Below are 16,560 nucleotides of genomic sequence, written 5' to 3'. Positions count from 1 at the left end.
GGATCATCAAGGAGAGAGGTTCAACTGCAGTGAAGAAGGCTTCAGGACGTCCCAGAGTGTCCAGCAAGCACCAGGACCGTCTCCTCCTAATGAGTCAGCTATGGAATCGTGTCACCACCAGTGCAGAGCTTGCTCAATATTATCAGCAGATTGGTGTGAGTGCATCTGCACGCACTTTACAATAAAAATTATCTACAAATACTGAAGCAGCAAACTTTGCAAAACACAAAATTTATGTCACTGCCAATACTTTTGGCCATGGCTGTACTATATTAGATTGTGTGATATATCGGCCACCCTGCTCTCTGGATATCGGCATCGGCCATTAAAAACCCTATATCGGTTGACCATTAGTCCTCTCTACATCCTGCTTTAAGGGGGATTGTTCTGATTTATATGGGTGAATCTCATGAAATTGCCAAGAACATGTTAGGGTTATATTTCACTCCAAATATCAAAATAAGATTTCACCAATGTGTGGATTTGAAAGTTTGTTCTTTTCTCTGTTGGATCAACTTTTGATTGCCTTTCTTTAAAGAAGGGTTTGAGTTAACATTTCATCTGTTAAAACTACAATTAGGGTATTATACCTTTTTCCAGGCTTTTCAGTATATGTTCACATTCCTAATTCTCTCCCATCTTCTTCTGCCTCGCTGGGCAAGCGTGTGATTAGTGGAAAGTCTGATTGCAGTCACACTTCTTCAGAGCCAATGAATTGTTAATGCTGAGTGAAAGAAAGAAGGATGGGAAGAAAAAAATAGAATTACTCTGTTGCTTGAATTATTGAGTTCCAGTTAGAAGAGCTACTGCTTGGCGGGTTTCCTTTTTTGTTCCATACATGGATGGAGACCTACACTTTCAAACCCCTCCTGACAAATCCCTGCCTGCTTTGTCCTTCAATAATGCACCCCCCCAAATAAACACTCACAGATAGAGAGCTGTCTGAAGCTGAACCACGTCGGGATGTGACCTGTTAAGTCCTCTCCTCTCATGCCTCGTGGGGATTTACAATGTATGCATGTTTATATAATGTGTTGATTTATTCACTTTGAGTAATTTTATGTGCAGATGGAATCATTTTTGAAAGCAGATTTAGTGAACTATTAACCTCTCTTCTTTTTCTCAGCATTGGAACTCATTATATTGTTTTATTTGGTTTGAGTAAGCGGTACAGTAATCACTGTAGTCTTCTGCTGGGAGGGGCAGTGTGGGTCAGAGACAGGCAAACAGCCACCACATAATGTCTTTTAAAGAAAGTAAAACAAGTCAAGCCTTATGTAGCAGATGTTTGCATTTCCTTGCAAGACTCATATGCACATAAGCAAACGCAAGCATACACAATCATACTTGCTCATTCAGATGCATTGCAGCTCTCTCTCTCTCTCTGTCTCTCTCCCTCTCACACTCACTTTCTTTTTATTACTTAAAGATTAGGTAGTTGGTCTTACACTTGGTAAGCCTGCTGATCATCTGAAGAGTACACATAATGCTATAATAGTATGGCATTTGATATTGTTAGATGAAAGTGAAAGAAAAGCCACAGGTGATTGGCAGACACTTAATTACACTTAAAAATGTATGAATTCTATATATTAAATTAACACATTTTTAAACCAAGGGTAAACTAACTTTACTTTTTGCAATTATGTTAAATCCACTGGTTCCAAGGTGATTTTTAGTGGATGCATGCCATTTGGTTATATATTTTTAGGTGTATTTTATACACTGATGAGCCAAAACATTGACCTAATATTTTGTTGATCCTCCATGTGCCGCCAAAACAGTGCCGACTTTCCAAGGCATGTACTCTACAAGACCCCTGAAGGTGTCCTGTTGTATCTGGCTCCAAGACTTTAGCAGCAGATCCTTCTAGTCATAAGTTGCGAGGTGGAGCTGCCATGGATCAGACTTGTTGAGCCAGCACATCTCACAGGTGTGGATTGAGATCTGGGAAATTTGGCTTGTCGTCTTCCCACAGTGCATACTGGTGCCATCACTTCCACAGGTAAACGGCACACATACATACACAGCCATCCACGTGATGTAAAAAACAAAAAAGGACTAGTGTCAGGCGACCATCTTCTACTGCTCCAATGTCCAGTTCCTATGCTCGCGTGCCCATTGTTGGTGCTTTGGATGGTGGACGAGGTCATCATGGGCATTCTGACCAGTCTGCAGCTACTCAGCCCCATGCACAGCAGGGTGCGATGCACTGTGTGTTGTGACACATTCCTCCTGTAACCATCATTACAATTTGCTGTGACATGAGCCACAGTAGAACTTCTGTCAGTTTGGACCAGATGAGATAGCCTTTGTTGCCCTTGTGCATCGATAAGCCTTGGGCGCACAACACCCCGTCTTCAGTTTGTGGTTTGTCCCTCCTCGGACCAATGTTGGTAGGTACTCACCACTGTTGACCGGGAGCACCCCACAAGCCTTGCCGTTTCAGAGATGCTCTTAACCAGTTGTCTGGCAATAATAATTTGGCCCTTGTCAAAGTCTCTCAGGTCTTTACTCCTGCCCATTTCCCCTTCATTCAACATGTTGACTACGAGAACTGATTGTTGCTTACCAACTAATCTACCCAGACCTTGACATGTGACCTTGTTATTCGTTTTACATTCGCTTCACCTGTGAGTGGTCATAATGTTTTGGCTCATCAGTGTATATACAGCATGTGTATGGCTTCACCTAATACATGATCTCACTGTCTGAATGTTTAATGTCCCCATTGTAAAATATAAACATTTTTCACATTATCTATTTGTGTGTGTTTATTGTAGGCAGGTTGGAAAGAGAATCATGCCACATTCATGAGCGAGCTGAAGAACTTGCAGGCATCTGGAATGACTACACTGGGTAATGCTCTCCGGGCAGCATTCGACCTGCTCAATCTCAACAGACTAGTGTCTGGCATTGACAACTATGGGCAGGTAATAATGAGATCTCCCCTCATTTTCCAGAGGGTCCAAATAATCTGTATCCAAAAGAGAACAAAATATTTATGCGTATTGTTAAAGAATAAGAAAAAGGATTTTATTTCTTCACAAATCACATTTGACACAAGATTCAACATTTAAATGAAGTCGTACATTTGCTTGAATAAGTTCCAAATAACAAATGATTCACTGACATTTCATTCAGAGTGTATATGGGGATATACAGTGTATATATATATATATATATATATATATATATATATATATATATATATATATATATATATATATATATACAGTGAGGAAAATAAGTATTTGAACACCCTGCTATTTTGCAAGTTCTCCCACTTGGAAATCATGGAGGGGTCTGAAATTGTCATCGTAGGTACATGTCCACTGTGAGAGACATAATCTAAAAAAAAATCCAGAAATCACAATCTATGATTTTTTTAACTATTTATTTGTATGATACAGCTGCAAATAAGTATTTGAACACCTGTCTATCAGCTAGAATTCTGACCCTCAAAGACCTGTTAGTCTGCCTTTAAAATGTCCACCTCCACTCCATTTATTATCCTAAATTAGATGCACCTGTTTGAGGTCGTTAGCTGCATAAAGACACCTGTCCACCCCATACAATCAGTAAGAATCCAACTACTAACATGGCCAAGACCAAAGAGCTGTCCAAAGACACTAGAGAAAAAATTGTACACCTCCACAAGGCTGGAAAGGGCTACGGGGAAATTGCCAAGCAGCTTGGTGAAAAAAGGTCCACTGTTGGAGCAATCATTAGAAAATGGAAGAAGCTAAACATGACTGTCAATCTCCCTCGGACTGGGGCTCCATGCAAGATCTCACCTCGTGGGGTCTTAATGATCCTAAGAAAGGTGAGAAATCAGCCCAGAACTACACGGGAGGAGCTGGTCAATGACCTGAAAAGAGCTGGGACCACCGTTTCCAAGGTTACTGTTGGTAATACACTAAGACGTCATGGTTTGAAATCATGCATGGCACGGAAGGTTCCCCTGCTTAAACCAGCACATGTCAAGGCCCGTCTTAAGTTTGCCAATGACCATTTGGATGATCCAGAGGAGTCATGGGAGAAAGTCATGTGGTCAGATGAGACCAAAATAGAACTTTTTGGTCATAATTCCACTAACCGTGTTTGGAGGAAGAAGAATGATGAGTACCATCCCAAGAACACCATCCCTACTGTGAAGCATGGGGGTGGTAGCATCATGCTTTGGGGGTGTTTTTCTGCACATGGGACAGGGCGACTGCACTGTATTAAGGAGAGGATGACCGGGGCCATGTATTGCGAGATTTTGGGGAACAACCTCCTTCCCTCAGTTAGAGCGTTGAAGATGGGTCAAGGCTGGATCTTCCAACATGACAATGACCCGAAGCACACAGCCAGGATAACCAAGGAGTGGCTCTGTAAGAAGCATATCAAGGTTCTGGCGTGGCCTAGCCAGTCTCCAGACCTAAACCCAATAGAGAATCTTTGGAGGGAGCTCAAACTCCGTGTTTCTCAGCGACAGCCCAGAAACCTGACTGATCTAGAGAAGATCTGTGTGGAGGAGTGGGCCAAAATACCTCCTGCAGTGTGTGCAAACCTGGTGAAAAACTACAGGAAACGTTTGACCTCTGTAATTACAAACAAAGGCTACTGTACCAAATATTAACATTGATTTTCTCAGGTGTTCAAATACTTATTTGCAGCTGTATCATACAAATAAATAGTTAAAAAATCATACATTGTGATTTCTGGATTTTTTTTTTTTTTAGATTATGTCTCTCACAGTGGACATGAACCTACGATGACAATTTCAGACCCCTCTATGATTTCTAAGTGGGAGAACTTGCAAAATAACAGGGTGTTCAAATACTTATTTTCCTCACTGTATATATATATATATATATATATGTATATGTATATATTCAGGAAATGTAGTGCTGAAGGAATGAGCTTTTATTAAATAAAATAGAAAACATACAAAACCAAAACTCCCTCGATGGAGAAAACAGAAAAAACAAAACCATACTAGAATTAACACAAGATCTTAAACCAACAGGGAATACACACTGGAGGTGGAATGCATGGAGCAAAATACATGGATTACAGAGCCAATTTGAGTTTTATTGAATTTAACAGTATTTCATAACAGAAGAAAGGTGTCACCTTAATTTATTTTGATTGATGTGTTTTTAAGTAAACTTAAATAGAAAAACATAGTATCAGATTATTTATAATTCATAATTGTTGCAGTTTAAATACAGATAATGTATTTCACACTTATAAAGTCCTTCCTATATATCTGAGCATGCATTACCTAAAATGGGAGACAAGGACCGAGATCTGAATCGCATATACTATACTACTCCTACTATTTCTGTCCTATCTATATGTATAATATAAAAGAGAAGGATGATAGTATGGTATTCTGATCTCAGCTATTTCGTTTTGGATAACCCTCAGGCAGTGTGTTAAATCCATATGCCAAATTTGTACTGTGTGAGGGTGAGAGAGCTGAAGTGAGTAACTGAGTGCTGACCCCTGCTGTATGGATAGAGAGAATGCATTTTGTGCTCACTCAGAGTTCACTGCTTATGCTACAATTACAGGTGTTAAATCAACATCTGTTTAAATAAATGTTACTGAAGATATAGACATAATTCCTAAACAGTTGAGTGAAATTAAGTTGACAGTGATGTATTTACAATTCACATTTAAAAGAACATTGGATTTTGTCAATATGCAGTGATGTCCACAAATCTATTTTGACCATTTTTAAACAAAGAAAGGTTATTATGTGAAATTAATGAGAAATATTTAACATGCTATTTAACAAAGGTAATTTGTGACATTTACTGTTTTTTTCTACAGTTTCTTGCTTCCATTAATTCACGCAAGATGCTTTTTGGAATATTCTCAAATCAGAAATTCATGTAAATTTTTCAATTCATCTTTTCACTGTGATGAAACATTTGTTATGAGATTTTAGCTTTTGTGATAATTCGTTAAGTAAGAACAGCCAATATCAGGAATTTGTCTCTGTACTCTAGATTTCTCAAGAAGTTTGTTCCTCTCTTCTAGGGTCGTAATCCTTTCTTTCTGGAGCCGTCTGTCATTATTACGATTACGGATGGAAACAAACTGACGCACAGCTCTGGAGTAGCTGAGGAGGTAAGGGGAAAACACTTTAAAGGGATAGTTCACCAAAAATTTACTCCCCTTCATGCCACCCCAGATGTGTATGACTTTTAGAAGAATAAGTCAGCTCTGTAGGTCCTCAGAATGCAAATTAATGGTGGCCAAAACTTTGAAGATCCAAAAGCACATAAAGATGGCATAAAAGTAATCCATAAGACTCTAGTGTTTAAATCTATATTTTCATAAGTTATATGATAAGTGTGGGTTAGAAGCAGATCAATATTTAGGTCATTTTCTTTTTACTATAAATTCTCCTCCCTGTCCAGTAGGTGGCAATATGCACAAATAATGCAAATCGTCATAAACTAAATAAGAAGAATGTGAAAGTGGAGATTTATAGTAAAAAAGGACTTATGTATCTGTTTCTCACCCACACTTATAACATCCCATCTGAAGATACAGATTTAACCACTGGAGTCATATGGATTATTTTATGCTGCTTTTATGTGCTTTTGGAGCTTCACATTTTTGGTACCCATTTGCTTGCACTGTGAGGACCAATTCTTCTAAAAATCTTTGTTTGTGTTCAGCAGAAGAAAGAAAGTTATACACAACTGGGATGGCGTGAAGGTGAGTAACTGATGAGAGAATTTTCATTTTTGGGTGAACTATTTCTTTAAGTTTATACCCGCATGCTCTCTCTGCAAGTACATGTTTCTCAGCTTCAGACTAAAATTTTCACTTTTATGATGTTTAAGTATTGCAGGCTCTTTTTAGGATGTGTGGGCACACTTCCCACACATTCTCTATAAGCTCTAATAGCAGCTCACTTCTCCTCCCTCAGCTTCTTCTGCCACTGAATTCTCCATTGCCGGGTAGTGAGCTGACAAAGGAGCCGTTCCGCTGGGACCAGCGACTCTTTGCCCTAGTGCTGCGGCTACCAGGGATAGCTGTGCCTGACAGCGAGCAGCTGGGCAGTGTGCCTACTGATGAGTCTGCTATCACTCAGATGTGTGATGTCACTGGAGGTACTTATACAGCATAAGATTAATAAACTGAGCTGTGTCAGAAGAGGTTAAACTTGCACTCTTGAGTATATTTTAAAACAAATTCAAGTAGGAAATGCAGGCTATCAAATCAAAGCAGCAGTCATTCTTTTTGTGGTTCACTTAATAATGGATTCTCTATAAGTGCTTTAGATATAGTCAATTAAATTGAATATTTAGTTCAAGCCTCGAGTCATTTAGTGAAGTCACCTGTTTATGGTGTTGAAGGAAATTAATTTGCTGCCTCCCTAACATTTGATTGTATCAATTTCTTCAGCAAATGTTACAACCTACTGTATGTTGTGAAATGGATTGGTTGTGTTTTTGGAGGATTGTTTTGCCTTTGCACTCCATAAGCTCCATAAGTTTTTTTTTAGTTGATAATGCAGTTTGGCTCTTTTGTCATCTTTCTGTATCTCACTCTCTCTCTAAGGTCGCTCTTACTGTGTGAGGACACAAAGGATGCTGAATCAGTGTCTTGAGTCTCTCGTCCAAAAGGTGTTGAGTGGAGTTGTTATACACTTTGAGAAGACCGGTCCAGATCCACCTGTGATAGGTGAAGGTAGGTGCAAGAATACTTTGGCCAATAAAATGCTTTTGTTCTTTGTCAAAGTGCTTTAGCACCTCTGTACCTCTAAGTGAGCTTTTAATCTTAATCTCTAAGAGGATGGTTCCATGATAGTATATATGGAATGTAAACAGTACACATGAGTTTCGCAAATTATTTAATTCACAACATTCACTCTCTGACACTGCAGATGGTTTGGTGGATCCAGCTCGTCCTTTGTCGTCCTTCAGCCCACAGCCCTGGCACAGCTGCCACAAACTTATTTATGTCCGACCCAACCCAAAGACGGGCGTACCTGTGGGTCACTGGCCGATTCCGGAATCCTTCTGGCCTGACCAGAACTCCCCCACTCTGGTAAATAATCATGGGCGTCAATTTGTTGGTGGGGACAGTTTTGGGGAGGTGGGGTTGTTGTGATATCACGCCCATTGCCACTAATGCCACTGTAACAGCTGCAATAATCACCCATCATAACATAAAAAAATAACAAACTCCAGGGCTGGATCATGACAACAACCTCCTGCTCAAGAATTGGAGATGTTTCTTCTGCTTTAGACACTTACCAGATGAAAGTTTTTTTTAAAAAATGGTGCAGACAAAATTGACAAAGGCAAAAAGCAGTAGGGACATATCCCACCTGTAAATTATGCTTTTGTAAATAATAAGCCTCTAAAACAGAATATATGAGGACAGATTCATCACAAGCAATGGCTGTTGTTGCTTTTTGTCACGGACATCAGTTAAAAAGGCTGTTGCACATTATTATCACTTTAGTGTAGTCACAAGTACCGTAATTTCCGGACTATAAGCCGCAACTTTTTTCCCACGCATTGAACCTCGCGGCTTATACAATGACGCGGCTAATATATGGATTTTTCCCGCTTTCAAATTTTATAAAAAAAATAAATAAATAAAAAAATATTCTGTGACGTGCTCAGTTTTTCGGCAGCGTGAAGCTTTCATTAGACCAATGAAATTGCCGAACAGGTTAAGGTCAAAACAACTTTTTTTGTTTACTGTTTAGATTAAATCGAGCGCGCTCAAACTTCCCATCATTCTGATTAGGTAGTAATTTTGTCACCCTCACCATGGCAAAGACATGGAGAAACGCATATGATGCTGCTTTCAAGTTGAAGGCGATTGATCTGGCTGTTGGAGAAGGAAATAGAGCTGCTGCACGGGAGCTTGGTCTTAATGAGTCGATGATAAGACGTTGGAAACAGCAGCGTGAGGAATTGACTCAGTGCAAAAAGACAACTAAATCTGAGGCTATTCAACTCCGACACCGAAGGAGATGACTTCAGTGGTTTCAGTGCACAGGACGAGGAAGATAGTGACCAATTACTTTCTTGGTAGGCTACTGTTTACTGCAAATGTTTTATTACAAGCCGTGTGTGGCAGCGGGGGCGTGGTCAAGCGCCCGTCCGGGAGAGAAAAGCGGTAAGGGCGCTTACACCTGAGCTAAATTATGTCTAACACCGGTGTCTCGTTAAAGCCTATTTATTTTTGTTACAAGCCGTGTTTCGTTAAAGCCTGAGTAAAGTTCATTTGTTTCAATGTACCAGTAGGCACCTGCGGCTTATAGACAGGTGCGGCTTATTTATGTTCAAAATAATATTTTATTTAAAAATCAGTGGGTGCGGCTTATATTCAGGTGCGCTCAATAGTCCGGAAATTACGGTAGTGTTGTCATTCCTAGACGGTCAGCTATTTCTTTTACAGCTGACATTAACATGCATTCTTATCTGGTTATTCTTTAGCAGTATTGCATTTACACCTTATATTGAAGTGTGTCTCTTACATGCACTTACAAATTATTAATGCAGTTGTATCTTGATAACAAAATGCATTTACCTATACACATTTGTCAAATGTGGTCAGAATTGAATGTGGCTATGTAAAAATGCATGTAAATGCCATGTGTAAGGGAGGCCTTTGAATTTGGGTCGTTGGCATATTTTACTGCACACTGAATATTTACTTAATCACTACTAAAATGGAAAATTACTTGGCACAGGATTGCAAAAGAAGGTTGGATAGGTTTATTACTATTACAATCGGCTGATCCAAGCAGAAAGTGGATGAAGCAGTTAATTAGCCAAGGTGATGACCTTCGAAATCTAAAGGCTAGCTTTCATCTTGCTAATGAATTCAGATGAAGATAAGAGTACTGAAAAGAGAGTGGTAATGTGAGCAAAGGCCTGAGTATCCTGAGGTTTCCCACCCCCTCACTGTCTATTCTCTCGTGAACAGTACACTGTATAGACAGAAGCTGGTGCTGTGCCAAAGCACCACAGCTCAAGTCAGCTTGTGGGCACTGAGAGAGTGTTTGCCAACAGAATAAGACTGCTGCAACCCCTGCCTGCATGCTCACCACAATTTAAACACTTACAGCTAGCCTTTTACATGTGAGGCAATTGCCTTCCTGGTATCTCGGGTATCATGTCTGCAGATGACAGATATTGTTAATCAGGAGCACAATGGGCGTAGCTGCATTTAGGAACAAACTTGTTGCTGCAACAATTGTCAAAATTAGCTTTTCAGAGCAAAGAAAATGCACTGTTACAATGTTTGCTGGGTCTTGACCACTATTATTTCCATCTGCCTTTGACTTCTTTGCAGAAATACATACTGGAGTACAAACTGTAAAGCCTTAGAACTTAGACCTGTGTGAATTTCCGTGATGGCCCAGACAGGTTTATGCTGGTTTGGTGCTGTTCTAGTTGTGCACCAGCATAGCTATGCTGTTAACCAGCTAATTTAACTTGCGAAGATGGTCATCAAGCATAGTCTTTCTGGTGAGATTGTTTATCAAAGCAATTCTTGCTGGTCAGACAAGTTAATGGAATATTCCGCGTTCAATACAAGTTAAACTCAATCGACAGCATTTGTGGCATAATGGTGATTACCACAAAAAAATATTTGGTCTCTCTCTCCTTTTTTAAAAATAAATAAATAAATAAATCTGGTTTTCAGTTACAATGGAGATGTAAACATTATACTTGTTAAAATTATTTTAGTGTGACAAACTTTGCTTACTAACCTTTTCCGTGTGAAGTTGTAGCCAATTTTACAACTTTGTTGCCATGATGACGCAACACTGTAAATCCTAAAACGACAATAGAAATTATGATTTAAACATCTTTGCAGTTCAAATAATATGCAAGTTTTAAAGGAAGATTTAATGGGAATGCTTTTTATAAAATTATAAGCTTCACATTTCTGCATTAAATCCTCCAAAGATTGGTTCCATTCACTTCCAATGTAAGCCTCACTGTAACCTACATTTTTGCTTCTTGTTTGGTGCTGTAATTACAGGATGAATTGGCCTTACCGTCATATTATATCTTCTGCAAAACCCATTGTGGAGGAGTGTATTGCACAGGATTTCTGTTTAACAAGTCATCACTTTTCTTTTTTTTACTTTAGCCTCCTCGTTCAGCCCATCCTGTAGTGCGGTTTTCTTGTGTCGACTGCGAGCCTATGGTTATCGACAAACTGCCTTTTGACAAATATGAGCTGGAACCATCACCACTCACTCAGTACATCTTGGAAAGGAAATCTCCTCACATGTGTTGGCAGGTGGGACACCTTTTCATGCAACTGTTTAGTCTGCATTATGTTTCATCTGTATTTAGCATGCAGTCTTATACAACCCTCAGTCTCCTTGCTGGGTCCAGCACAGTTTCATAGTGAAAGATGTCATGTTTTCATGAGGACTAGGAAGAAACAGTGGGTGTTTAATGTGTCATATTTACTGTAAGGCAGGATACAACACAGAAAATAATCTAAATGTAATTTGAGTTGAATGGCTTAAACATTTACAGACAAGGTTGTAAAGTCCTGTATTTAGATGTTTTGGTGTGCAGTGTTACCAAATGGAATAGTAAAAAATACACATTAAATTTGTCCTGCCCTAAACTCACACCATTGGTTGAATCAGCTTTGTAATGGAGGGAACTAAATCATAGTGGAGCCAACATCATTATCAGTACCACAATACAAGAATACAAAGCAGCATGCAGTGTCGGTGCAGTAGAGTAGATGAAGTATTTATATATATATATATATAAAATGAACTTGTTCTTTTATCATGGTGACAATGTTATATGGTTGTTTTCCTCACTAGGGAACATAAGAAATGCTAGATAAATTTGAAAGACCTCATCCATTTATAAACATATTAAGAGCAATTTATAGAACACTGGTCTCTAAGGAACCCTCTTACATAATGAGCTGTTGATGAATGAGTTTTGTCTCTAAGAAACAGTGTCACCTGAGACATAAGCTCTCAAGAGAGACTAAAAGCACTAACTCGGCTCCCTCATTGGCCAGGTGTTTGTGAACTGCAGCGGTAAACACAGTGATGTCGCCCACCCGTTTGGTTACATAAAAGCCAGCACTACACTCACCTGTGTCAACATCTTCGTCATGCCTTACAACTACCCCGTCCTGTTGCCACTACTTGGTATGTTTATGTTTCCTTCTGGCTATTCTGTGTTGTGCATAAGTTGCACATTCCCAAACTTATGATATAAAAATAGTTATTCATATTAGGGCTGCAACTAACACCTATTTTGAGAATCGTTTAATCTGACAAATATTTTTTGATCTTGCCCAATGTTCTTCTCCAAACAATGTGTAAGTTGAATTCTATTATGTATGATATTGTAGATAATATAATTAACATATAATTATAATTGACATTGTAGATTGTGTGCACAAAATTGAGGATAAACATGTTTCATTAAATTGTTTTAAGTTTATGAACTTAAAACATTTTGTACTACACATGCATGTTAACTGCTCTTAACTTGAAATATTAAGTAAGCTTACATTATGAAAGCACTTAAAGTTGTAGGATTTGTCTTTGTGTCATATTGGACACTGACACCTAGTGGCTTGGAGACAGCATAATTTAAAATCAATATATTTCAGTTTCAGATGCCAATGTAGAAATGAACTGACATGACATGAATTTGTCTGAATTTAAAATGACCATGTAATTAACAGAACCTAACAGATTTAATAAATCTTGCTAAATTGGATATATCAAATTAAAATTAATCTCCATTACAAACTAGTATATACAGCAAATGCTTGTATGCTGAATGCATGCTAACTGTAAACACGTGCTTTGATTAGCAAAGCAACTGCTCAATGAGTAAAGCAATATAGAACATTCTTAAGCTCAAGCTCCACTATTCAACATAATGGTAAACCCCAAAACATAACAGAAATTCTACAAAACACTAAGAAGTCTCCCCCCTTTACATTTATCTTGCACAGCGTTATATAACACTTTTATGCATGTCGTGTGGCATGAAAAGCTTGCTCTGCATTAGAAATCCTCTGCCCACTTTCAGTTTACCAAACTAAAAAAATTCATGTTGTCCCAAAACAAATAGATTAAGTAAAGCTTGGAGAAAAAAGAGGAATAGCGAATGCCTAATAGCCATCATTTTGTATAGAAAACCAAAGCTTTTTTGGAGAAATTGTGTAGTTTCACCAACTCTGCTCAATGCAAATGCCCAATAGTCTGTACATCTATACTCCCATTGCAACATTGGTGGTATAGATTGAGAGGATACTGAACATCTTTAAGCTCAAGTGGACAATTTAGGTTTCTGTAAATTTAAAGAGACAAATACATTAAATTCAAAACAGTAAAACAATTCAGGTTACTGAAAAGGTGTCAGTTTTGTGAAGTCAAAAGGAAGATAATGTTCTAAATACTCTTCAAGGTAAATTTATTTGAAGTAATTTGTATTATTCAATTTTCTCCTACTCAATACAATTAATTATTTTGAGCATTAGGGTTTAAAATGTTGCTAAACTAAATATTGTATGTACTGTATGTGACAAATGGAAGTCAAATTGAATCACTCACTTGCTATTAAGATAAGTTAATTTGCAAAATAGAAATATTATTGTTATTATTATGATTATATTAATATTATGATTATAAGAATTATTATTGTATAAATATATAACTAAAATGTAAGTTATGTCCTTGCAAAACACCTCTCAACAATGACAATGAAATTCAATATTTTGATGACTGATAATGAAATTAGTTGTCAACTATTTTTATAATCGATTTTATAGGTGAATTGTTGCATACATTTCTGAATAAATTTAGAACAAATTAATTGTACTTTTTTGTGCCTCCTTCTGAAGAATAACATAATGGAAGCATTTCAGAGCTGTCATATATAATCTGTCTTTCCTAGTGCCCTAACCATCTCCTCTTTTCCTCACAGATGATTTTTTTAAAGTGCACAAACTAAAGCCAAACCTCAAGTGGCGACAGTCCTTTGAAATGTACCTGAAGTCTATGCCACCTTACTTTCTCTTGGTAAGATACTCCTCTTTCCCACTTTCACAGAGAGACATCCAATAAAGAGTCCTACTTACAAAAAAACAAACAGTTGTGCATATAAATTCTTGGGCTTTTAGATGTAGTCATGGGTCACTTGTGATCTGACCTCTATTATGAGATGTATTTGTTTTATAGTCTGTTAACGGTAGTAATGAGGTCAAGGATATGTGCCCTGAGTGCAGATTCCTGCTGAGTGAGTCCTTATTTTCACTTCTTTTGTCTGTGCTTCTCTACTCTTCCTCTCTTTTGTCTGCCTGCAGCCCCTCAAGAAGGCACTGAGGATGATGGGAGCCCCAAATCTCATCTCTGACAACATGGATTGTGGCCTGAGCTACAGTGTAATATCCTACCTGAAAAAACTCAGCCAGCAGGTGAGCTGATAGATAAAGGTGCATTCAGTCATTATATATGTTTTTTTGTTACCAATATGGCAGTCGTCTGACACCTAGCGGTGTGGATGCAGCATCCGATACCATTGTAAAAATGCACTATTTGTAGTCAGCCATAATTAATTTATTTCTGTTAATTTATTTGTCCGATAACTGGGTTGCCAATATAAAATAAGTAGTATTCGGCTGGTCATGTGATCTTAATATGAGGGGACCCAGTCCATGTAAAACAAAACAGAATTTATTAGGATACCGATAGAACTGTTTTCTTCATCTCATGAGGTTGAACATGATATTTGAACATATTTTTTAAAAGTACAGTTCATTTCTTTAGATGCAAAACCTTTTTAATGAGGAAAAACATTGTCCTTTTCATGTCACTGTTAATGTGATGAGACATCCATCATTTAAAAATCTTGGCATGCTGCTTATTTTGACATGCAATACAGGTCACACTGTATTTAATATGAAAAAATGTATTCACTCAGTAATATTTCCAATCTGTATAAGGCTTGAGTGAACTGAGTACATTTTTGAAGTGAATCTTTTTTTAATCAAGTTGTACGTTCATTGGCAGGCAAAGATTGAGTCAGACCGTCTAATTGTGTCTGTCGGAAAGAAGCCTCCTCAAGAGACAGGCATCAAGGTGAAGAACCACTTGAGTGCCCTGTCCCTGGCACACCACTGTGATTTCAAGCAGCTGCTGCAGGGCATCACGGGCGAGGTGCCCCTCCGACTCGTCGACATGAACTTCAAAGAGTTTGCTGGTTTCCAGATTGCACTCCTCAACAAGGTGCAGACTGTTTTAGTGTGGCTGAATTACATTACAGGCTCAATCTGAAATCATTCATGTCTCATTTTATGCTGTTGGGTCAGGGAGTAGTTAGCATTAGGCAGATCTTATTTTAATGGTGGTGGTGGTGGCGATTAATTCCGGGGAATTCTTAGGACGTGGACATCTTTATATACACAGTCACTGAGCACTTTATTAGAAACTCTATATTAATACTGGGTAGGGCCTCCCTTCACTCTCTTAACAGCCTCAATTCTTTGGCTGATTTCACTGTATGGATTCCACAAGATGTTGAAAACATTCCTTTTAGATTCTGGTCCATGTTGACATGATTGCAAAATGCAATTTCTGCAGATTTGTCAGCTGCACATTCATGCTGCGAATCTCCCTTTCTACCACATCCCAAAGGTGTTCTATTGGATTCAGATCCGGTGACTGGGAAGGCCACTGAAGAACAGTGAACTCATTGTCATGTTCATAAAACCAGTAAGAGACAACCTTTGCTTTGTGACATTATCATGCTGGAAGTAGCCATTCTAAAATGGGTTGCCATGAAGGGATGCACATGGTCAGCAACAATACTCAAATAGGCTGTGGCATTCAAGCAATGATTGATTGGTATTAACGGGCCCAAATTGTACCATGAAAACATTCACCACACCATTACACCACCGCCACCAGCCTGGACTGTTGACACAAGGCAGTTTGGGTCCATGGATTCATGCTGTTGGCGGCAAATTCTGACCCTACCATCTGTGTGCCTCAGCAGAAATCGATTCATCAGACCAGGCTACATTTTTCCAGTCTTCAACTGTCCAGTTTTCGTGAGCCTGTGCCCACTGCAGCCTCAGCTTTCTGTTCTTGTCTGACAGAAGTGGAACCTGACGTGGCCTTCTGCTGTTGTTGCCGCCTATATGCCTCAAGGTTTGACATGTTGTGCATTCTGAGATGCTATTCTGCTCACTACAATTGTACAGAGTGTTATCTGAGTTACCGTAGCCTTTCTGGCTGCTCAAACAAGTCTGGCCATTCTCCGTTGACCTCTCTCATCAACATGGTGTTTCCGTCTGCAGAACTGGCACTCACTGGATGTTTTTTATTTTTGGCACCATTCTGAGTAACTCTCGAGACTGTTGCGCGTGAAAATCCCAGAAGATCAGCAGTTACAGAAATACTCAAACAGCCCATCTGGCACCAACAATCATGCCACGGTCAAATCAATGACATCACATTTTTCCCCATTCTGATGATTGATGTGAAAATTTACTGAAGCTCCTGACCTGTATCTG

At 38.7% G+C, this 16,560-nt stretch overlaps 1 protein-coding gene across 1 annotated transcript in view; it reads left to right on the top strand.

Moving 5' to 3' along the window:
* Positions 1–16,560, top strand: part of ints6l (integrator complex subunit 6 like) — a 31,587-nt gene that overhangs the window by 8,828 nt on the left and 6,199 nt on the right. The window contains exons 3-12 of the mRNA XM_052149801.1: positions 2,784–2,933; positions 6,037–6,126; positions 6,938–7,121; positions 7,573–7,701; positions 7,898–8,061; positions 11,137–11,289; positions 12,043–12,175; positions 13,971–14,065; positions 14,350–14,460; positions 15,056–15,271. Of these exons, the coding sequence (XP_052005761.1) occupies positions 2,784–2,933; positions 6,037–6,126; positions 6,938–7,121; positions 7,573–7,701; positions 7,898–8,061; positions 11,137–11,289; positions 12,043–12,175; positions 13,971–14,065; positions 14,350–14,460; positions 15,056–15,271 (1,425 nt within the window). The remainder of the gene's footprint in view (positions 1–2,783; positions 2,934–6,036; positions 6,127–6,937; positions 7,122–7,572; positions 7,702–7,897; positions 8,062–11,136; positions 11,290–12,042; positions 12,176–13,970; positions 14,066–14,349; positions 14,461–15,055; positions 15,272–16,560) is intronic.

The sequence above is a fragment of the Xyrauchen texanus genome, chromosome 19 (genome assembly GCF_025860055.1).
Source record: "Xyrauchen texanus isolate HMW12.3.18 chromosome 19, RBS_HiC_50CHRs, whole genome shotgun sequence".
NCBI classification, from domain to species: domain Eukaryota; kingdom Metazoa; phylum Chordata; class Actinopteri; order Cypriniformes; family Catostomidae; genus Xyrauchen; species Xyrauchen texanus.
Note: the sequence above shows the minus strand (reverse complement) of the source record. Positions and strands in the feature narration are given on the sequence as shown.